The following is a 23,832-nucleotide window of genomic DNA, read 5'->3' as shown; positions in this document are numbered from 1 at the left end:
GCTTCATCCCTGCCACGTCGATGGGCCATTTAGTGGGTTTGCACTAATTAACCTGAGACTTCAGCTGAAGTTGTTTATGGCCCTCACGTGTTAGTGCTGAAAGAAAAGTATTTTCTATTTTAAGTGTCCAAGGCAGCCCCGCGTATCGCTTGTTGCAGTATAACGGTGCGGGGTAAGAAACGCGTGTGTACCTCGGGAGCTTTGCTTGTGTTGAATGATGTTGGGTGAAGCTTCTGCAGTCGTTTCAGCTGTTCCACTGTCATGGTAAACTGGGAATGATCAGTGCTGTCCCCTATGGCTTGTCGCCGTTTGTCACCTCAGGGTACCTCTGTTGTTGCTGAATTCTGGCTTGTTCAGTACCTTTGGAAATGGAAGGACGACGTCTTGACTTTCCTTTTCTGAAGGAAAATTCTGAAATATTTTATTAAGCACCTACTTAAAATGTTAATTCTTTTAAGTTGTAAGCTAGACCCTGCGGTGATGATACCACGGTGTGATTTCGTTTTGGTTTGTGCCAAAATGAAATGCCAGTTACTTGCTGGAAGCTTGATCATTCTGTTGTAACTTGCAGATCTGGTATGTACCATTGCAGGTAGATGTAGTGTGAAATACTAACAAAAATGTGTGGCGTTAAACTTGTTTGTTAAGTTTGGGATTCCTCTTTTGTATTAGGCTGAGGGATTTTTTTAAAGTTGTAAATACTCTCCTCTGGTGTTTCTGTTCATTTGATCATGCAAGTAGGTTGTAGCAGCCCTTGTCTGTGATCAGCCTGTTTCTGCTGGCCTTTGAATGGAAAAGATGGCATCATGGATGGTAAATCCTAATTAGGCTTTGACATAGTCCCTCATTAAGAAAGCTGGTTTGAACCCTTTGAAACATATAAATAATAAGCAATAATTTGCTTAAACTAGTACTCCTGACATGAGTAGTAAAAATGTATAGGCTTACTTTGCATGTATGCTCTTCAGATGGGCTTCGAAAAAATGGTAGCCATTGAAATGGTTCATCAAATGTTTCTCTTTTACAGTAGTGATAAGGGAGACAGAGGAGATAAACATGGAAGTCGTGGTATTAAAGGTATGCTCTTTTGTTTTTTTTAATCTGAAGGATTAATGTCTGTTTCCATGTGACTTTCTGGAGGTAGCATTTACAAAAAAGATGTTGCCTGTGTATTTCCATTCACTAGCATTTCTCTGCACTTGTGAAGTCATATTTGGGTTATATATATATTGTCATTTGTTTTAGGTTTTATTTTCTTGTTTTTATTGTAAAATAGGTGAGTGAATTAACACAGGCAGGCTGTCAGAAAAACCACAGGCTGAGATAAAAGGAGTAAATTTATTTTGTTGCCAGCTAACTGGAGGATCTGGGGCACACCCAAGTGGACAGTGGCAGGCTTAGCCCATCCCAGCAGGATTCATCAAGAACCCTGTGAGCTCCCCTGTGCTTTTTATGATCTCTGAGTTTTGATCTTTCTCCCAACACAGAGCTCAGCATGTCCATGAGAGTGCCTCCAAGCCTTTCCAGACACCTGTATTACCTCTACACAGAAATTCTGCTCTCAAAACAGAGGATCAACAGCAGTAGGCATAATAGATGGGACTTCCCACTTTGATATTCTCCAGGCCTTGGCATTCCCAGCTGCAATGTCACTTGAGCTATTGTACCACCTTCCTCACCATTTTTATACTTCTAGTTCCTTCTTCCCAGCAGCAGGGATGCAGCTAAAATCTAAAATGGAGGGTATGCAACACAGTGTTAAATAACATGTAGCATAGTAGTAGACTATCCTGAATTTCACAGGAGATTGTGGAAAATGCGGAATACAGCCAGGACAGATGACTGAGGGGATAATCCCTACTACATGTTGTCATGCTGAGCAATAAAAGCTGCAGGTATGTCTGTGGTCATCAGATTTGCCTGCCCAAGTCAGCAGCCCTGTGTGCGGTGAAGCTCTGTGTTCTGGAATTGGCCGAGCGGTTGCCAGTGGGGAAGAGTGAATGCACTCCTTGTCTTGATTTGCTTGGTCAGCTGTTCTAATGTCAGCCTGTGAGTTTTCTCACTTCTGTCCTTCAGATTGTCTGGTCATCCTGCTGCAGGGATGTGAGTGAGGGAGCAGCTGTGTGGGGTTTAGCTGCCCACTGGGGTTAAGCCACAACAGCTGGGGCCCCACATCAGCTGGAACACTGGAATGTGGCAGTTTACAAAGGCTTGGCAGAAAGCTGTCACCCTGTTCTAAAGAAATGGGCTGTCATGCTGACACTCTGAGTAGAAAGAAAAGCCTCTTGGTGAGGTTTATCATGTTTTCAGGGTTTTTTATGTACTTCCTGAGGACTTCATATGGAAGTAAAAACTTTGTCTTTTTACTTTTCCCACTGTTTGGTTTAACCAACTTTTTTAGATAATGCTGCTCCCTTGTAGACCCCACATGGTGTTTGCTGCAGTGCTAAAGAAACTTGGCAGCTGAGAAGCCATTTCATGAACTAATGCTGTGAAGGTGAAAGATGTTTCACTCGTTAACATTCTGTATCTCAGTGTCAGTCACCATAACTTTGAAGGTTCCCTGTAAAAATCAAGTTTTATTTTTACATCTGCTACTCAGATAGTCAAAGTTAGTAGTATTTATTCTCTACTCCTTGTCCCAGGTTGAGGATCCAAGTAGCTTTTGGATTGCTGTGAAAGAATGCATGCCCGGCGTAGTCAGTGAAACTGTGTATGAAAACCTGAATGCTGAAATGGAACAGTTTTATAACAGTTACAAAGATACAGATAAAGTAAAACAAGAGGAGATAGAAAAAGGCCAGGTAAGGTCATTGTTCTACATAGAAATAATCCATTATTTGAATGTGTTTGGGGGTGAAGTATCAAATATATGTTGTTTTTTTTTTTTAATTTTACACAGAAAAACAGATAATAGTATCTCTCTGAGTTGTGTTTTCTCATCTGTAAGCCTCCTAACTTTGTAAGCTATAAGGCTTGCATTTTGCAAAGAAAATGGAAGGCTGTGTAATAAATACTGTGTGTTCACCTTTGAAAAACCTTTGAGTGTAATTGGGGCCATTTGAAAGAACCTGCTGTCCTGTTCTTTATCTCTTCTCAGGTTTATGTGGTTTTCAGTGAGGAGCTGAAGTGCTGGTGTAGGGCTCTGGTCGAGTCAGTCCGGTGCCAGGCAGATGGTTTCCAGCTCAGGTGTTTCCTCGTGGATTACGCCAAGTACTGCTCTGTTACATCAGAGAAGTATGTATTTTTGTTAATACATCACGTATAATAAATTTGTTAATAGATACGCATGCTACTGATACTTATTTACTCAGTGCTTTGGTTTAATTGAGGTGTAGGTTGTGTCCACAAGAAGCTGCTAGCCAAATGATATACTTGAAAGAACCTAAGTGCAAACCAGTCCTTATTTTGTGATACTTCAAAGATGCTTTCCATTTTAGGTTTTGCTTTTTTAAAGATTCAGAATAGAAATAATGTCAGTATGTTGTGATTTAGATTTGTGCTGGCCAGTTAAAACTTACCTTTATATTCTTTTCTTCTTTAATAATTTGTTATATACTGAAAAAAACTATGGCCAGTGAAGTTCAGGAACAAAAACTATCTATAGAAGCAGGGTTTCACTTGCTGCAACAACTTTTGAGGTCTAAACAGAAATATGTGGAGGTTTTCCCACTGCAGTTGACCAACTTGTTTACTAAGAGCTGACAATTTGTATTGTCATGGTGCCAAAAAAAGGTGAGTTTTCACCGGTTCTGAGTTCTTGATGAAACGAGTGTAAAACCTTGTTTTTAAAATCTTGAAAAATATGTTCTTATGTTTTGGAGCAAGCTAATCTGGCTCCTAAAGTTTGTTCCTCTTTTAAAATATGCAACTTGGAGCACAAGAAACTTCACCAAATTGGTTTTGATAGTATTTCACAAAATTAGAACTTAATTAAAGTATTTTAAAATAAATAATGTTTTTAAGTTGATTGTTGCTTTGTTGGGAAACAACTTGACAGTGGGTTAAATACCATGAAGATATTAAGATGATGAATAGCAAGACGACTTGAAACTGCAGTGGCAAAGGATCAGAAAGATTCCAGGTAACTGGGATGCTAAATGACTAGAACAGAAATCCCATTCACCAGTTGGTCCTGATGGCACCTCTTGGAGTAAGACAGTGGTTTCAAGGTGGGAGCCAGTAGGATCCAAACTCCTGGAAGAACTGTGCTGTCAAATTCAGGGTAACAGGAGGTGATTTGTGAGACCAGTGACTTCTAGAGAAGACATTCTGCCCTGTAAAATGAGATCATTTCCACTTTGTTTTGCAGCATTCGAGTTTTAGCAGGAGCATTTGCAAAGATCCCACACAGAGCAAAGAAGTGTCGGCTGCACTGCACAAAGCCACTGACACTGCATATTGACTACTGTGAGAACACTGCCAAAATAGGGTAAGGAGAGCTAGTAAATACATTCTGTGTGTGCATTTCTGAAGTGTGAGGGTTTGGTGCAGAATTTTTTAGAAGGGATTACCTTTTAAGAAGAAACCTGCAGTATTCTCATAGTGAACACAGAACTGTATCAACTCTCTTCCAGCTGAGAGGACAAAGCTCCCCAGGGAACTGGTGGAGTCACCATCCCTGGAGGGATTTAAAAGATTTATAGATGTGGCACTAAGGGACATGGTTGAGTGGTGGCCTTGGCAGCGCTAAGTTAGTGGGGTTTTTTTCCAACCTAAATAATTCTATGATTTCTTCATATTTTACATTGGGTGCAAGCCATGATACCTTGACAAAACAGTATCTTAATTTTGATCAATTCATGATATTGATGAGATGGAACAATTATTACCAAGACTAAAGTAATGTGCTAAGTAATCAGATTCTGCTGATTTGTGTAGCTGTGCACTTTGTGAGAATTTGCATGATATAGAGCTTTGTGCTTGTATAGATTTTTTTTAATTACTACTTTCATGTTTGATAATGTGGAAAAAACTGGTTGTGTTTATTTTCCTAGACCAGCCAAAAGATGGGATACTGCTGCTATCCAGCATTTTCGAAAGCTTCTTGAAGGTAAATAGCACTTCAGTTTTGGGAAAAACCAATTGTTAGAGAAATGTAGTACTTGTGTACAAGTTCATTATACTTGAGTATATCTGATTATATTTATAAATGCTGTTCATTAAAAACAGCGAGAAAGGATCAGCCTAAGTATGGAGTGACTAAGGCACAAGTATTTGTGGAGCTGTATTTTGAGTGCTCTGGGCTTCCATGCTGCATAAGTTTTGGTAGTTAAATAGATTGTCTTTAGGCTAGATTGGACTAACTGAGGGAACATTCATGTCACATTTGTTTTGAGCATTGGAACCATTCTGTGTATTCAAGATAAGATGCTGAATCAGCATCACAGCTGTCCTGCATTAGCATGTGCAGAGGTGCTTCAGGACTTTATTGGCTGTGTTTGCCCGAGTGAAAAGTGTGACAAAGGTGACAAAGCTGTACAGATGTGCAACTACAACTTCTTTCAAGAAAAGGAAATGTCACACTTAGAAAACACATGCTGGTGCCCCAGACTGTCGGAGCCCAAGAGAGAACCAAGACTTCCAGTGTACTACTAAGAGTGGTTTGTCTCGAGGGGTTGTTAATCTGTTTCAACTCTCAATCCTCCTCCAAAGACTGAGGACAATTTCCTTTTCGGAGGAAAAATCTTATAAGTTTTTAGAAGTTTTTATTGTTATTCTAAGTTCTTATTGTTAAATTCCTCATTTAACTTAGGTGAAATAATAAGTGTTACATGTTTTTAATTGTGGTGCCTAGTTTTGTCCGTCTCAGAAAGTACAGGTGAAGAATGCTGATAGTGTGATAGGGGTTTAATCTTTTTTCTTGTGTTTATTACTACATTTAGAGGCTACCGAGGTTAAAGCCACAATACAGACAGTAGAAGATAAAGTGTTAGAGGTGTTTCTTTTTGTGACTATAAGAGATGAAAAGGTGAGATGCTTTTATATTTCCAACTCTATTGCTGTACTTTGCTATTAGCTTAAGACTGGAAAGCATGCCTTGCGCGTTTTGTAGTTTCAATCAGATGCTGTAGAAGCTAAATCATTAACTTATTAGAGAATTTTATTACAATGCTGTGCGTTGTAAATCTCTGGAGAAATTACAAGAGGCAGAAATTGTATTTTTCTCTTCATGAACCTTTTTTCTTTTTCATCATTGACAAGCAAGTGAAGTCCAGCCAGTATTTCAGTGGATAACTATATGCCTTACTTGGTGTACTTCTTGTGGTATCATATTTGAAGATATTTCAGTAAGGCAGTTGCATAATACTGTAAAAATAGCAAAAATTTCACACTCTGGCATACAGATGAGTCCTTAAGCAGCTGGAAAAAACATCCAGTCTAGTTCCACTTGCCGAAATGTGTAGCTGGTGTTAAATTTTTGCTGTAGCTACTGCCAGCCTTAGGCAGCTGTATGGTAGATACAAGAAGTCTTAGGCCTAATACTACTCTTTTTTTCTGCCAGATTTTGATGTATGCTGAATCCAATAGAAATAAACAGGCTTCACTGGATTAGAGGGTTCTTTTAGATGTGTAGGGCTCATAGAAACAGTTAATTCAGTACAGAATTTTGGCCAGACACATAAAACTCACTAACACCTGTGGAAAGAACATACAGGAAGATAGGACTTTGCTTTTTTTAGAATTAATATTTGACAGAAAGCATTCACTGGTACTTATTATATCTGGGGTTCTGTTTAGTTGGATTTTTGGGAGGTTTTTTATCATTTCTAAAAGCATTGCTTTTGTTTAAAGCTTTACATAAATCCTGAACAAGTATGTGCTGGTGTAGCTTATTGCTTGTTGACACTGATGAAAAAACGATGTTGTTTGGGTTTTTTGTAGATCTGTGTTAATGATGATCTGGTTGCAAAGCACTTTGCTCATTACAAGGAAGATGAAGGGACTGCAGAGAGTTCTTCAGATGTTTCTGATGATGAAGTGTCGTTAAATGCTGAGTGTGTTCCAGTGGAGTTTGTTGGTCCTACATTTCTTGCCAGGCCAAAACTGCCCTTTGGGGAGGAGGTGTCACCACATCTTGGGCCAGGTGGGACCCTCGAGTGGGGGAGACAGTCCTACATGCAGCACTTCGTGTGTTTAGTTGGATGTGTGGAATGGGAATGTCCTGTCTTGGTTTGGATCCCAGTGACTGGGACACGTCATGTGCATCTCTGGCTTTTTATATGTTCATAATCAGAACATCAGATAATCAGAAATTGGTATCTCCATTTTATTTACCTTTTTAGGTCTTGCTGGTTGTAATTCTGTTCTTGAAAAGCCATCCCAAAGGTCATGCACAGATCTAAATGACAATACTGTGCCTGTAAGTATTACATTTTGTATTAAGTTGTGAAATACAAACTAATGTAAATATACATAGGCCAGATTAGAAGTGCTATAGTCACCCAGCTTCTTAGTCTTTTGAAGTTGGTTTCATCAAAATTGTTGCCTTAGTTAAAGAAACTTAGAATTTGTAAAATAATGCTGTAAAATATTTGGAGAATCCCACAGCTGGGTAAGAAAACCACTTTCTGTTTAAATTACTGATTTTGAACAGCATTTTAGTGCTTAAAATTGTGGCATCCCAGGTTGGCGAGGGAAATGCAGAAACTGGGATGCCTTGAGAGGACGCTCACGTTGAGCTAGGGTGACACAGTGCGACACTCTCCCACCGTTCCTTGCTTCCTTATGTTCATGGCCCCAGTTATGTCACCCCTGTTCTCCTTCCCAGTTCTAGAATGTTCCCTGTTCCCACTTTCCCCATTGAATGCCATTTCATGCAACTCCTCCTCTGTATCCCTGTTGGTTGTTTTCCCCTGGCCCCACCTTTGCACCACCCCTGGTCCCTCTACCCATTGGCCCTGAGACTTGGTGCTCCACCTCCCCTGTCCCATATATAACCCCTGGACCCTGCTGTTGCTCTGGTTCTTCTGTCCCTGAACTCCTTTGGTGTGCTGTCAATGAACTGCCACTGGAACCTTGTAGGAAGAACCCCTCCTGCCTCTGTCATCCGTGGACCTGGACTCTCCAGCCAGCGGCACGAGCGTCTGGTGCTGGTCCTGAGCTATCTGCCTCTCCCTAAGGCAGTGATCTCAGCAGCTTCTGCCGTGCCTCTGCATAAAATGTGTTTCCTTTCTAGGTGGACAGCATGGTGCTAGGTTTGCCTTCCAAGGAGGATAAAGCAGTTCAGACAGAGAGGTGTGGTGCAGCATGTTAAATATTCAGAATGATTCTGTAATCAGACCGCTGGGAGCTGTAGTGTGTTTGCAGTTGTTGTTTTTAGGCCTCTAAGGGCAGAGGGAAAGGGAAGGTGTACATACACATGCTTTTGGGGAAGGAGGGACTTCGAAGCTGCTGATAGTTACCCTGGAAAAATACCAGTTATTTCTAAACAGTAGCCTGACAACAGGGATGTGGTGGGGAGGTATTTTTCTGCATAACAAGTGTGTTACTTTGCTTTGTTTTTAGTGTGAATTTATAAAGTTTTCAGATTTAATGAAATATGACTAGGTCAATTAGTGCAATGCTTTCACTGTGCTGCAGGTCAGTTGGTGCATATGTAGTAAACCTCAGGAGTATTTCTTCTTTCCGTTTTGAACTGATGTAAAGATGTTTTATGTTTTGGAACTTCAAGAAGCCTTTTTTTCTACAGTACAGTCTGTTTTTCTTTCAATGTCAGGGAACTTACCAACTACGAAAAAGATTTTGAAAGATGATTTTCACTAAATTTTGCTTTTCAGGTGGTGGGTTTTGATTTCTCCTCTTGTATTGAGGGTTTTTCTCATTGGCATAGATATGTCAGAAATACTTAAAGTGAATTGCTTCATGACACTTGGGAAATACTGGTGGTGGTTATAAACTATGTTTTTCTTTTGCATTTATGTTGGATTTAATATCTCTGTTTCTCAGGCTTCCGCAGTTCTTAAATTTCAGTTCCCTCCAGACACACACAGTTGAAGATGACCAGCAGGTATTTCAAACATTAACTTTCATTTAACTTCTCTTGTGAAAACATTTTGGTTTTGATAACATTGGGTCTTTGTGGAAGGAGGTCAGGGGCTGACTACACCTACATTGGCCTCTGCAGGCTAAAGCTGTACCAGCCAGCCAAGTTGGGGATACCTCTCTGAATTTAAGAAAGGGCAAAAACACATGGAAGGGAACAAAAAAAAAAAAAGTGAGAAGCAGGCAATGCCAGGGTCAGAGGAGTAGAAGGAGTCCATGCAGATGTCTCTGAAGGGGCTGCAGTCTGCACTGGAGCAGAGAAGAGAGAAGGAGCGATGGAGAGAAATTTCCGTCTGCATTGTCACTGCAGTCCCTGCCTCGTGCTGCTCCTTGTGGGACTGAGGGCCAGCTGTACACAGAGTATCTGCTGCATCTCTTCAGGGGTTTAAGACAGTTAAGACCATCTTTGAAAGTCTTTATTCAGGAATAGCAATAACAAGTTCTTATCTTGCCCTTGTTCTGTGTAACCTATCAGTGTGAATGAATCATATTTAAAGTGGATTTAGAATTTGATTCATTTACATCAAAATGCCATTTTTTAAATACAATGAGTGCTCTGAATTTCCTGTAAGCTAAATCGCTTTTGTTAAGTGTTGCCATTGTCATCTTGTGGTTTCAGAGTTTTCAAAATGTTGGGAAAGAAAAAAGCTTTGTGTTCCTGAGCAAGAAAATTGAACCATCATCACTTTTGGAAACAGCACCACTTTTTGATGGTCTGAAAAAGGTAGCAGTGACAATACTGCATTTCATACCTCAGATCACCATAGTAAATATAGTAATACCTCGGTTTGATTGAGGAATTTGTACAAGATTGTTCACGTGATTGAATAAATGAAGCTTTGGAGAAATGCTGTAAGAATTTTACACATTTTTCTGGTATATTAGCCAGTACTACAAGTGGATTTGAATTTTAATACAGTAATTTAACAGCTCAGCCCAGAAGATGGTTTTTCATGTTACCTGTTAAGGACGTTTGTTACGTAGTGGGTCAGAAGCTCTTAAATCGCTCTTTACTATGCTTTGTCTTGTTTTGTTGGTGTTTAAGTACACTCTTAATTTCTCTTTCCGTAGGAACTTGCTTGGAACAAGTTTTCAGGCCCTACCTTCACCCAGTCCTACTGTTGGCCACCAGTAGCTTGGGGATGTGATGTTGTTGCCATCTCCCATCAGGGAAATGATCCCTTACTATATATTCCACCAGTTCTTACACTTCTGCAGGAAAGTGACTACCAAGCCTTGCAAAACATGGGTGGGGTATGTATATATTGGGCCAGAGAACCTGTTACTACTCTGAATGTTTGGAATGTGTACATTAATGTCATCTCAGTGTATCTTCATGATGCCTGCCAGTTTCTGTCAGGCCTCTTAGAGGACTTGGATGGACTCTGTGAATGGGGCGAGTCCCAAACTTACTTTTAAAGCAATCCCTGACAAGTAGTTCATGCCCTGGCACTTATATACACAATGGAGCTTTGTTTCTGCATGAGTAGTATGTACTTATTAAACTACAATGGGTATTACCTGTTTTAAATACTATAATGCATTTTCTAGCTTGTATTAGATCATAGAAACAGAATTACTGAGGTTGTTAGGGACCTCTGAAAATGGCCCAGTACAACCCTAGTAAGACAAGATTCTTAAGGTTCTGTACTTCTGTCTAATACTGTGTTGTCAATTTTTGTACCTGTGTATGTAGCCACTAGCAGTGATTGTATGTCCTGGATGGAAGAAGGCACAACTTGTTTTTGACCTGCTGAAAACATTCAGGAAAGGCTGCAGACACCTTCATCCAGTGCTGATAATCCTTGGGCAGAACAAGGAAGCAGCCAGCCAAATGGAAATCCAAGGCTGTAAGAATATTTTGTCATTTTAGTTACGCTTGAAGGTAGTGTGGGCTGCCTTAGTTGCAGGAGCATGTGAAAGAACAATTTCTGCTTCTCAAGTTCGTGATTTATAAAGTGAAGTTGGGGGGCTTTGTTCCTTTAAATGTTGGTTTACAATTTGCTGTTACAATAAATGCTCAGTACTTTGTGCATTTAACTCAGTAGCATGCAGAGGGTGCTCCACAGAGAAGCAGTGTAGAAGTGGTAGAGAAGCTGTTGGGAGACTTATCCTTCTTAGGTATACGTACTTAAAACATTTAGGTGTGTTCTGGTTTGGTGCCTTTGAGCTTTGGTTGATCCCTGCATTTTCAAAAGTGTCTTTTGTTGTGCCAAGGGAATAAGAACTATGGACAAAACTATGAAGAATTGTGTAAAACTCCATTTCAGCAGCTGGTATTTTTTCATCCATCATTCAAGTTTGAGCCTGGTGGGTGAATTCAGACCTTTACGCAGCAGAGCTGGTGGTGTATTTGCACCAGTGAAGATTGGTGTGGTTTTATTTCTGTGTGTAGACAGATACACGTGCACACACGTCTTTGTAAATTCCTAAGCTACAATATATGCTTTATTCCACTGTTGAAACTGAACTTTAGTGAAATTGCTCTTGCATATATTTATAAATATTTCCCTTCTGCCTATTTGGTTCTAAAGTCATTACCTCTACTTCTAGTAGCTTACTGGAAAATGAGATGACCTCCTGCTTTGTAAACTTGGTGTAACCTTCAGAAATTTCACTGGATATCAAAATATCAGAGCTTTACCCACTCATGAGTTGGAAAACTTGCAGGAGTAGAAAAATACAAACTCCCCATCTTTGAGATGATGACTCTGAAATACAGATGTGATCCTTTGTAATAAAGCCACCGTGTCCTTTGTTGTCTCAATAATACTCTTCCAAGTAGTAAGTTAATAGTAACAGTCTTTCCTTCCAACTTGTAGGTGAAGTAGTAGTGACTACACCCTACAACCTCCTGAGACTGCTGGAACGTAACACTAGGTTGTTGTGTAGGGTTTGCCATCTTGTTCTTGATGAGACCGAGGTGCTGTTCTCTGATGCTTCTGAACAGGTAAATGGCTTACACAGTCACTTGACAAAGTGCTGGTCCAGTTGTGTATGTGTGTGAAACAGCAGCACACGCTGAGGAAAAAACACTGGAAGTGGGTTTATGGTGAACTCCCTCTTTTTGTTTTCTTTTTCTTTTTTTTTTTTTCTTTTCAGATTACTGTGTTGGCAGGTTGGGGTTGTTTCCTAATTACCACCTAGTTTTTGCTGGATGCCTCTGCCCTCTCAGATCTGCTTTGTCTAGGCTTTTTATATTGCAGAGTTGAACAGATCTTTTTCCTGAGATTTCCAACTTCTCTGGACAGAATCCTGTATGCACATGCATATGCTGTCCTGTTGCTTTCTCTTGCTTCAGAAGTCATGCAAAGAATAGGATAAAAGTGTACATACCAAACTGGGGGTGAAACGTGTTGTTTGCTGTGGTAGTGGCTTTGTGACTAGAGAAAAGAGTGTTCTCAAGCAGTGTATTTTTCTGGGCTGTCATGAGCTTGCTGGAATATGATGAGAGGATAGAAAAAAAACCCCTCTTCTTCCTAGGTGTTTACTATACTGGATTGTTACAAGAAAGCCACTGCTCAGGCACAGGGGAATCTACCGCATCAGATGATTGCTGTGGGAACTCAGTGGAATAAACATATCACACCCTTGGTAAAGGAGTTCATGAATGATCCTCACATTGTGATAACTGTTATCGAAGAAGCTGCCATCTTTGGAAAAGTGCAACAGGTAAAACTTAGGAAACTACATCACTGCATTGGATATGTGGCTGCTGCTGGTTTATTGGAAGCAGGTGGTGCTGCAGTGCTGCCTCCCAGTGTGAGCTGAAGTGGCTGTTAGAAATCATGTGCAGGTAAGTCACTGGATGAGCTGGAGGTGTCTTACTTTCTTTTATAGGACTGAGATGAAGACAGTCCTTTGTCCTTTGACTATCTCATGGTTAGTGCAAATGAGTCTAAATTTGATGAGATATATTTGCAAGCAGTACAGTTTTTGAACAGAATGTTACCAGAATGTTTTTGCAGTTGTTAGCTGTGACTGGCAGAACTACAAGGTAAGCAGTGCCAAGGCAAATAAAGCATTTGGTTTGCTTCTTTCACACAATACCAAACTTTTGACCTCAAATTTCTAGATGGCCTGTTACATATTTTCAGGTATCTTTTCACTTAGTTTTCAGTCAATGTGGTGGTATAGCCCTGAGGAATAACACAAAATGGTTTAAGTTTGATTTGAATTGCAGCGTGTCTCAGCATGGCGTCGTTTGTGGATTTTAAATGTTGGGAAATCTCCAAAAGTAGATACTCTGAGCATGTAAAGAAACTGAAAACAAAATTTGTGAGAAGCCTTAATGATTGAGCAGAACTGAAAGTGTCCGTGTGTGGATGCATTAAGGTTAGGATTGGGAAGAATTAAATAGTAAAATACCTATGGGTTATATGAATTACCAGCTCTCTGTTTTGTATTTGCTTTTAGGTGGTACAACCCTGCATGAACAGCAACAGAATTGCTGAGTTACTTAAAATCCTGGATTTTACCCAGAGGAATCTTCAGAAAGTGCTGGTCTTCACTGACTCAGTAACTGAAGTAGAGATGATTCATAAGGTAAGAAAGTGTTTAAATTTATATAAGCAGGGTTTGTGTTTTTTTTTTTTTTTATTTTAAAGTAATAGCAAACTAAAATATTTTGGCTTCTGAGAATAAAGGAGGAATATTAATTTGGAAGTTAATCATTCCTACTAAAAGTAACCCCAGACTGACTGTCAGCAAATAGCTGGCATAGATCATGTGATACTTTAAAGGATTTATTTCTGATGTAAATATTAGTGCATCTGGAATGTTTATTCTTTGAGTGTTAATGGGAGCAAATCTGGTTTGGGATTGTAATTTTCTAACACGTTTCCCTTGAATATTTGAGGGTTTAAGTGTACCAAAACAAACCCTGCCACCACTTTAAAAAGTGCTTGTTGATGTTAAAGTAGGATTGAATCTGTTTGTAGTAATTCTTGTTGAACAAGAATTCCTTCAACACCAACTTCAAATATTTTACATGGCCTATGAAAATATTTCAAGGGTTCACATGATGAAGAGTGCTTGTTCTGAGAGACTGAAACATGAATCTGTGTGTTGTTAGATCATGGAATCAGAGAGAAGATATTAATGAGAGGAAAAGCTCGACATTTTTATTTTCTTAAATGTCTGTCTAATTTATCAAAACATGAGAACCATGAGCTTGGTATTTTTTTATACAGGAAATTAATGAACCTTATCTCCATTAATACTTTTTTTTTTTTTTTTCATATAAGCAACCTAAATTTCATTAGCTCTTTCATTGTATCTCTACAGTAAGATGTGCTAAATTCTAGTATGAGATTGTGCCTATTAGACTTGATTGGAGAAGAAAGTACTGCAGCATTGCAGGAATGTGTAACTTTTCACTTTGCCGTGCAGGCACTGAAGAGCAACTCAATTGTTTCCTTGAAAAAGCATAGAGAGAGCACATGTAATGCTGAGTGTGTCTTGGAGAGGTGGAGAAAAATGCACAGTTCTGGCATTCCTGCTGTGTTAGGTGAGGATTCTCTGGTTGGGATTGTATCTTAATGCAGAACTAAGATCTGCACCAAGCACTTAAACTAGGTTATCTCATCACTTCCACAGGGGCAGATCCCTATGAACTCTTTCCAGTTCTCTGTTTCTTTTTTTTTCTCCTGTTACTATTTTCCCTGCTTAATTAAAAGAGCTACCAATTTTTTTGAAGCTTTTCCATCATTTCACAATTGTCTCAATTGTCTCTGCTACATTGGATATACTAAGTCTAAAATAATTTCCAAACTACAAAGATTTATTGTAATAGTTTTCTGTAAGTTCCATTAGGGCTGTTTTTCAATTGTTTTTTGCAGTAAAAAAGGCCTTCATCCATTTTCAAACTCAATTTGTTCTTCATGTTCTATAAAAACAAGAAGGTGGGCTTAGCTCTGCACAGAGCTATGGGAATTCCTGCACTATTAGAGCTGTCGCCTCTCTTACTCCTGTGAATTACTGAGTGGTGCTCAATTCTCTGTATTCTGTGGTGCTGACAGGAAATGGAGAATTCTGTGAGCTTGGCATGAAATGCTGTGTCTGCCATATGCTAATGAGATTTATTGACTGGAGCAATAAAAAGCCTTACAGGAATGTATTGGGGGGAAAAAATTCATCTTCTAGTCAGGAGAAGGAAATCAGCCGTGGTGTGTGTGATGTGATACTTCCCATGTTTGACTTATTACAGTTACATATCTGTGTGAAACATGTGCTTAGTTTTAACAGATGACTGCCTGCAGTCCTTGGGAATCACAGATGCAACTTGGGTGATCCATTTCAGTTTCCCATCTCCAGCAGTCTTTGGGCAGCGCCTGCAAAGCATGAGTGACAATTTCTGCACTGGCATAAAGGTTTGGGTGAACCTTGACTAGGTAATGCTACACTGGGTTATTACTGGTGGACACATAAACATTTTCCCAAAATATTTCTCATTATTTCTAGGATTCTGCTGTAGATCAGGAAGATACAAAGGCCAAGTCGGTCATTCTGCTGACAGAGACCAGTTCCTGTCATGCGCCTGGGATTCTCTACTATTTAAAGCATGCAGAAGCTGAAATTCCAGAAGAACTCTATGACTTGACAGCCAGGGTGCAAGAATCTGAGGAAGACAAGAAATTTTCAAGACCCCTGTGTGCTTCTCTTAAAACATTTGGGATTTGCAGGTGAGAAAGTGTCAGGTTTTTGTGCCCTGAATGATGATTGCCGCGGATTCCTTGATGAATTTTTCTGTTGGAAGCTTTTACCTAAAACATGTTTTGCTCGTGATTTTTTTTTCTGTTGCAAGTCACTTAACAGTAGTTTAAAACTGAAAGCAAAGAGCTTTTTTCTAAACTTCTTGTGGGTTTTTTTTTTTTAATGTAGGAACAGAACAGAGTGTCCAGATCGTCATCAAATTAATTTATCATTAGATGCAGCCCAGAATATTGCAGATGAAATGATAGAAACACCTGAACGTGTGACAGTAAGTTACAGTTTTCCTTGGGCTTCGCTACCAAGAGGACAGGTCTTAAACAGCTACTTAATTTTTTTTATTCCATTAACCCAACTGCAGTAGGATTAATGTATTCTCCCTTGCATAAATCAGTGTGCCAGATGTTCTTTGTGTTTTGTTTTGTAGGTAATACTGAGTTTACCTCAGATTTTTTTTTTCTGCTTTGAAGATTCACATTTTGTGGGAAGAGGACTTGTGTTCTGTGTATTCATTCCTTTTATAATTTGAGACTATATCAAAATTAACAAAGAGGGAGGTTTATAGAAACTTACATTTCTTGTAGAGGAAACACAGTAATCTGTGGGAGTGAAGAGAAGTTGAAGTGGAAGGACTTTTTCTTAGCTGACAAGTTCATGCAAACTTACTGCAAACTGAGTATTTTCTGGCCTTAGGATTAGAGAATGTATTTTCATTTATAGTATGCTCAAGAAATGGGGAGCTCCGCTCTTGCAGGTAGAACATTTGAGTTATTTCCTTCAAAAATACCAGTGTTTTGGAAGACTTTTACTATAGAGTGCTGTTTTAGTTAGACTTAGTAGTTCACATCCATGAAACCTTCACTGCTATAAGGTTTACTTTGCTGTAGTGATTCTTCATATCCCTTATTAAGAGTTAGTGTCTCCAGCTCCATTTGAGACTTGGGCTTTATCTGAGGTGCTCTCAGAGCAGCATGTTGCACATTGGTGTGCACAGCTGTGTGTTCGTAGTCCCTTTTTTAACTCTTTTGGTGCAAAAAAGCAGTCATTTTTCCCTGTAAGGCTGGGGAGCGTTCATAGTAGAGCTGGAGTGGTGCAGAGAGTGTGAGTGGTTAATAACCTGGCAGATAATTGGCAGAACTCATTGGTGTTCACTGAGGTGGAATATCATCACCTGACATGCAGCAGCTCCTGTTCCATACACTGCTGTCCACTGCTGACTGAACTATGGGCAGTTAGGATTGAGAATAATAACAACTCACAGTTTTCTGAGAAAATGTGTGTACAGCAACATATGTCACCTTTTGGGTCTGGAAATAGGTATGTGACCTATATATAAAGACTTTTATTTCATTGGTTTGATAAATTATCCACCTCTCCTTTCTGCTGATGTATTTGATCCTTTCAGATCCTGCCTCTCTTCATTGTACATGCAACAAACTACTTTGGTCGAATAGTCAAGAAACAAAAGGACCTATTTGCAGTTCTTGCTAAAGAAATGAATGATTATTTCAAGGTACCAGGACATAGGATTTCTGTTAACACCATGGAGAGGTCACTGTTCTATGCATTACGTGAGGGAGCCATTTGCCACAGGTAAAATTTTGTTGGCTATTTACTTTATTCATGTGCATGTATTTACTGTTGGATAAAAAAAAAGCCCATCCTCAAAAGCGGTAAAGAAACCACTGCTATGCCAATAATGCTTTTAAAAATCTCTTGACTACTCTGAGTTCCTGAAGGGCAAAGAAGGTGATTTCTCACACATGCACTTGGTTACTGAGTGGGCTGTGAAGACATCAGTGTTAAAATGAGAGCAGTTTTAAAAAATACCCTGCATAACTGGTTACATGAATAATAATTCTGTGTTTCTTTTCCTGCTGTATGAAGGGTTCAGGTGGTAGAGACTCCAGCAAAAGATGGAGAAAATGTCTACAAGGTCACAATTAAATACGTAGATGACGGCAGGACAAGTCAAGTGAATAGTGATCAGCTGCTTCACTTGCCTGCGAAGTTCCAGAATCTGCCACCTCAGGCTGTGGAAATTATAGTTTGTAGAGTAAAACCCATAGATAATGAAGTTGAATGGAATCCAGAGGTAATAAGCAGGTTTTGCGTGGTATTTCCTTTACGTTCTTTACCTTCTCTCTCTGTTTTCTACAAGAAAACAGTTACAGACTGTAAGCCTGGGTACCAAATTGCATTGCTTACTAGTATTACCAATACCTGCAATTGGGGCAGATTCTAAGTAGGTCAGTTTTCTTTTTTTGTTTTTTTATGAAATAATACAGGGAAGTTAATGGGATTTTTTTCTCTTATTTAAATGTCTTTTTTTTTTAGAATAGGTTCTCACTGCTTTGGATTCTGGGGGAGGAACAGGGGAAGTGTAGCCTCTCTGAATTGACCTGTGTTTGAGTGATTTTGCCTTATACTTGAAGGCTAGTACTGTTCTGACTTACAGTTAAGTTGTATTTATTTTTTGAATATTCTTTTCATTGTTAAGCTCAGAAGGTGTCGTTTCATTGTAGTTAAAGTGACTGTAAAATCTGTGTTGGTATTCATACATCTCAAATGCAGTGATAACTTGTTTTTCCTAGGTGACTGCTCACATTAATAGCAAAATAAAAGGAAAACTTCATCATGCAAAAGTGATGCATACCTTGGGAAAGACAGTTTGGGTTGACCCAATGGTAGGTATAGAATGGCAGCACTGGGAAGTCTTACTATATATGCACATGGTCCAAGACTATTTTACAAAGTTAGTAATAAAAGTGTATTTGGGAGGTACTAGTGTTCAGTAGTTTGTCTTGTGAAATCAGTTCTGCACTTTGTTACATTCCACTGGAAGAATGGAACTTGGATCATCCAAGATGGTTTGCTGATATCCAAGAGCTCATGAAGTAGACTTAATTTGTTTTGTTCATAAATTCTTAATTCCACTCTTACAGCCCTTACACTAGTTTGCATTTGGTTTTAGTATAAATTTTTCTGCAAATTAAAAAACATTGAAGCTTTTCTCCTTCATTTTCTTGATCAGAACACAAAAAATGGATGCTCTTGTTCTTGGGAGTTTTTTTTACAGTTTCACATCCATTAGCATCCAGCTGACTCCTTGATTTTGTGGAGCAAGTCAAGTGAAAAATGGATTGGAAAGAGAAAATGATTTGGAAGTCATTCTTTTTAGTAGCTTCTGTTCCCATATGTGTAGCTCAACCTTTCATCAGTTTGTAGGCTTTGGGGTTTTTTATTGTGCCCCTCACCCCCCTCAGCTGTTCTCGGGTTGTTTGGGACTCACAGTTCTTCACTGCCTGAGGTATATTATGGCTGTCACATACACGATCAGGGCTGGCACTGTTTACTGAATTGCCATCCTGGTTCTGTTAGTGCAAACAGCCAGTTACTTGAGCCATTATCACAATGTAAATGATGGTGATACTTGGAAAACTATTAAACATGAGGAGGTTTCTGTCTGAAAATCAGGAAAACCAAATTGCCTGCAGGCATAAGTCAGTAGGGCTGCGTTTGAAGTTAGACTAAAAGAGCAGCTTTGAGCTGGAGAGAGACCATTGAAGAGCTGTGCTTTCCCTTATTATGTAATTCAAGGTTGGGGTTACCAGTCTTCCCATGATGAAGATGTGGATCAATGAGTACAACATTCGGTCTGAGATTTTGTCAACGGGTTTGGGAACTGACAATCCTGAACACGTAGGAGAAATTCAGAAGCTATGCAGACAGATACCAGTTTTGGATCATGCAGAGAGCTTGGAGCGTTTGTAAGTGTTCACAAATTTTTTTTCAGCATGTACTTTATTAAGAGAAAAATTCTATTTAACCGAATATGAATAATACAACTGACAGTGATGTTCATTTAAATGCAGAAACAGTTGTGTTTGTAATGTGTCTGCTTCCCATTATCTGCTCTTTAGCCCCATAACACCAAGGAAAAGAAAATTCTAAATCTAGGAAATGTTAACCTAGAATTTGATGCAGACAGGCAAGTTAGTAACTTGCCTCACTCTGTAACTCCTAACTTACTAACTCTGTAGTTAGTATGGAGTGTGAATTGAGATTCTGTTACAATTTATGATGCTCATTAGCTGGTTTGGATGCTTACCAGTGAGTAAAGATCTGGTATCTCAGGCACAACATGTTTGCATTTATTCCTTTCTCCTGGGAAAGGAAGGTTGGGAATGTCCATGTCATCATGAAAGCATGTAATTCTAAGCATCAGACAACTTTATTGTGATGCTGTGTGTTGAAATGTGTGTAATGCAACTGCTTGGATCATTTTTTTACAGACCTGCTAAGCCCGAGACTACTATGGAAAAATTCAGAACTCCAGTACAGGCTTTGTTAGTAAGGTACATGTTAAAGCAGGGGGAGGCAAAGTAAGGTGAAGCTGACTGTCAGTTGTGGGTTTTCTTTTAAAACTGCTTTGTCCTGTGTTCAGAAGCACAAAAGAGGACACAGCTGGTCTAGAGGAAGCATCCAGTCCACGGGATCCATCAATACAGGAAAATACTGCTGAAAGCTGTAACAGTCCTGTGACTCTTCCAAGCAGTAAGCCTTCAGTCCTTTCCAGAAGTTTTCAAATGCGAATTCAGGTTAGGTGCTTGATACCAACCTAACACTCATCCTGGCAGCTGCAGGCTGCTCTGGGTATACAGAGCAGCACCATGTGGCTGGTGTTTGCAGGCAGCCAGAGCTGCCTTCCAGTGAGCAGTCAGGAGATGCTGAGAGAGTGACTCTTGCTACTATAACTGTGTGCCTGGCTGGGGGATGCTCTGTCCTTGACACACTTGGAATTCTTTGGCTGTGAGTGGAACATGTGAGCAGGACATCTCTGCTGTAGAGTGGACACAGCTCTGCTGTCCAAGGCCACAGGATTTAAGGGAGTTGAAATACAAGTTGTTCTCAGAGAAGGTAATTTTTTTCCAAAGACCAAGGATGACAGAAAATAGTGCTTCCCCCCCCCATTTCTTTTTTATCTAATCTCAAGGATGTGTTTACTTTTCTGTCAGTAGAGGCTTAGAAATGCTTAGGCATAGCAGGGCGACAGGATTACCTGCTAGCAGCTGACACATGAGTTCAGAGCAGTGAAAGGTAAAGAAGTTCTGGCAGATAAAAGGTTGGAGTGCTTATTGTAGAATGGTTTTTTTCCCTGTTAATAGCCACACTTACGCCATGTTTCGAGCTGTGTGGTGACACCACTATCAGTCATTTCATTCCTGAAGCTCCCCACTAATTCCCAAAATTGTGTTTCAAGTGTCAAATAAACAATGTTTTGAAACTGGAGAAAACCTTTACCTGACCTGGAAAACAGCATGTTTGGTTAGGTTTTTTAAAATCTTCTAACACCAACTACAGTATTTTTGATAATTAAAAATTTTACTTGAATTACTAACTTCATGAAATCTTTCAGGATAGGAAGTACACAGTATAAAGGACAAAGACAGTAATTTGGTTGCTAGCAAGTTATTTTTGTGATGGTATAGGGAAATTCTGGGAATACCTGCTTTCTGTAGTATTGGGAAGTAAAAAAGGTATTTCTGAATGTCTTCTTTTTAGATGATGTAGTTCAAGCAAAAGAAGCAGAAGACACTACTGTGCATCAGCAGAAAAGGTAAGCAAATAGTGATTCGTTCCCATCTTGCTTTTATGTGAACTGACAAGCAGGGTTGTTCTGTCTCCTGTGGTCAGCTGAAAAGTTCTTTTCGTCTGTCAGAGGTTGGTATTGCTGTTAGCTTTTCCTTTGGCACTTGGAGGGTAGACTATGGACACATCCTGAAATGAGGCAGCAGGTGTGATTCTTGTGGATATCCAAGTCAGTGGAGTGTGTCTCCCCATGGAACTTGTAGATGTGCTCCTCCAGAAATTTGGAATATGGTGCTTTTGTAGGAAGCTCAAAAGGTGTACCATCACCTGCTTCACTGGCACTGCTGCTGGTGTCAGGTCTGCATGGCCCAGGCTCCTTGGCCGAGTTGTGACTTCATGGGCAAATTCTGGCTCTATGTGAGACAGCTTGGCTAAACCTTAGTGGTTTTTTGCTTTGGAAAATACCTATTAAATGAACTTTCCTTCAGCTGTCATCCACCAATCAAGTGGTTTCAAGATGATGTGAGTGTGTCACTGAAGGTACAGATACTGAGGGCAACTGACAGTAAATGTGAGTTCTTTAGAGAAAAGGTGACTTTCAGGTAGGTATAGGAAACTTCAGTATAATCAGCAAAATGTCTTTGTTTGGATTCAGTGTTTTTAAACTTAATGTATATTGCAGTGCTTATTCAGAAGGCAAACTTTATGTTGCTGACCTGGAGCTGTATCAGTCAGTAATTGCAGAGAAGTCCACATGTGTGATTAAGGATACAGAGGCTGTGATTTTACTGGTAAAAGAGAAAAAAGGAGCATGGTGCAAATTACTGAAGAACAAGGTGAAGTGAAAATTAATTTGAGAGTTACTGAATGTTCTGAACACATTTGCTGTGCATCAGAGCAGGTATTTCAAACAATGTTTTGGTCAACAGAATGTTCACGTGTCCTTAGATTTTGAACACTGGGAAGAGTCTGAAGATGAAAGGCCTTTTACAGTTGGTAAGGATTGAATGAGTCTGTGTTTAAAATACATAAAACGATCAGCATTCTCTCTTTGCATTGGCTTTATCTGAAATACTGATTTATTCAGCAGGTTGCTCAAATTCTCTGAAAAAAACTGAGGGGACCTCTAGAGCAAACTAGAGGCAGCAGAGCACTTTTCTGTCAGCTTAACACAGACTAAGGGCAGATAGAAGTGATTCTGAGTGTTCTGGTCTAGTTTGTAGTCAAAAGCTTTGGGGCTTGCTGGGTTGGGTCATCTAATAGTATCATGTATTCTGAGGCTCATTTTCCCTGCTTTATGAATGCTATGCTTTGTTAATCACTTGCAGGTTCTGCAAGACTGAACTACCCTCCTGCAGGATCTGAGGACTGGTTTGAGTCCTCAGAAGACAGTGATACAGAAAGTGATGAATAACGGGGAGGAGAAATTCCTCTCTGATAAGAATTGTATTATTGTTAATTAAGCAGTTGATGTAATCGTTGATTTTTGAGTTGGTCGTTGATGTAATTGTGGCTTGTTCATGTAATTGTTAATTAAAAACATTATTGCCTTTAGAACCTGACTGAAACCGTGCTTAATTACAACCTTTGCCTGAGAACAGGTACTGTAAAGCTGTACCTGGTCTAAGAACACTTCAGAGCTGATGCAATCTGTATTTTAGTCTTGCTCTGAATCCTGATGACAACAGAAATTACCTACTTGAAAAAAACAGCTGTGGAGCAGATGTTTTCCTTTGTTTGTTCTGTTCTTCTTTGACTTGTTTAATACCTAAATATAATGTAAGGTGTTTGGGGTTTTTCGGGCTGGTAGATGAGGTTCTAGTGGGTTATTTAAGAGGTGTAAATACCTCTAATTTTTGTTCAAAAAACAAGGCCTCTTCTGTGAATAAAAGCAAAAAGTAGGTTTAGCATACGTACATACATACAAAGCACTAGTCTATAAAGAACAGTGTAAAAAACAGCACCACTCTGTCCAAGAATATTCATTTGGCATAAAGTAATTTTTGATCAGGGTTTTCATGAGGAAGAACTTTCCTGGGGCCTTGCATAAGTGCAGGTGCATTTTGGAACATATGTGAGCTTTTAATATTCTCCTGCACAAAGGAATTTCCGTGAAATAGTTTTCCTGTGTGCTGAAAACTATTGGCACTTCCCTGATGAGGGCAGGGAGGGCACCCCAATGTCAGTGGGAGGGAATGAATGAGCAGGTGAGAGGAGAGGAAGGGGTGTTTTGCAGAGTCTGTGGAAAAAAAGGGAGGTTGTAGTCCCAAAATGCCTGACAGAGGTGTAAAAAAATACAAGTATAAAGTTTTGCATTTTTATATATAAAGTGATTTCAAAGTAGCCTCCCATACATTATTATGTACACGGGTTTAAAATAGTGCTTCTTGAATCCATCGGCTTTGAAAGTACAAATACAACTTTTCTACATACACATTACCCAAAAAACTGCTTGAAGAAGAAAAGATCCCTCTGTGGTAATTT

General features: G+C 39.5%; 3 protein-coding genes across 3 annotated transcripts in view; 2 read left to right on the top strand and 1 right to left on the bottom strand.

Moving 5' to 3' along the window:
- PDCD5 (programmed cell death 5) overlaps positions 1–23,832 on the top strand; it is a 279,491-nt gene that overhangs the window by 69,296 nt on the left and 186,363 nt on the right. The gene's annotated exons all lie outside the window — the stretch shown is intronic.
- Positions 1–23,832, bottom strand: part of ANKRD27 (ankyrin repeat domain 27) — a 166,053-nt gene that overhangs the window by 63,457 nt on the left and 78,764 nt on the right. The window lies entirely within an intron of this gene.
- Positions 171–22,803, top strand: TDRD12 (tudor domain containing 12). Its single transcript, XM_068202551.1, has 32 exons — positions 171–264; positions 1,028–1,077; positions 2,646–2,804; positions 3,101–3,237; positions 4,313–4,432; positions 4,998–5,053; positions 5,886–5,971; positions 6,886–7,087; positions 7,287–7,363; positions 8,180–8,238; positions 8,950–9,010; positions 9,665–9,769; positions 10,117–10,299; positions 10,742–10,895; positions 11,868–11,995; positions 12,529–12,717; positions 13,462–13,590; positions 14,437–14,554; positions 15,283–15,416; positions 15,508–15,728; positions 15,928–16,027; positions 17,162–17,349; positions 17,644–17,851; positions 18,351–18,443; positions 19,357–19,526; positions 20,052–20,114; positions 20,204–20,313; positions 21,322–21,376; positions 21,837–21,950; positions 22,031–22,184; positions 22,278–22,344; positions 22,677–22,803. The coding sequence occupies exons 2-32, from the start codon at positions 1,057–1,059 to the stop codon at positions 22,760–22,762; spliced, it is 3,747 nt and encodes a 1,248-aa protein (XP_068058652.1). The 5' UTR covers positions 171–264; positions 1,028–1,056; the 3' UTR covers positions 22,763–22,803.

This window comes from Anomalospiza imberbis, chromosome 12 (genome assembly GCF_031753505.1).
Source record: "Anomalospiza imberbis isolate Cuckoo-Finch-1a 21T00152 chromosome 12, ASM3175350v1, whole genome shotgun sequence".
Lineage (NCBI taxonomy): Eukaryota > Metazoa > Chordata > Aves > Passeriformes > Viduidae > Anomalospiza > Anomalospiza imberbis.
The sequence above is the reverse complement of the archived record's forward strand: the minus strand, read 5'-3'. Positions and strand labels throughout refer to the sequence as shown.

Bases quoted from the DNA above. Each gene is read 5' to 3' on its own strand.
- TDRD12 (XM_068202551.1), top strand. From the start codon at position 1,057: ATGGAAGTCGTGGTATTAAAG. The intron at 2,805-3,100 runs GTAAGGTCATTG...ATCTCTTCTCAG, and splicing joins AGGAGATAGAAAAAGGCCAG to GTTTATGTGGTTTTCAGTGA. The intron at 15,417-15,507 runs GTTTGGGTGAAC...CATTATTTCTAG, and splicing joins ATTTCTGCACTGGCATAAAG to GATTCTGCTGTAGATCAGGA.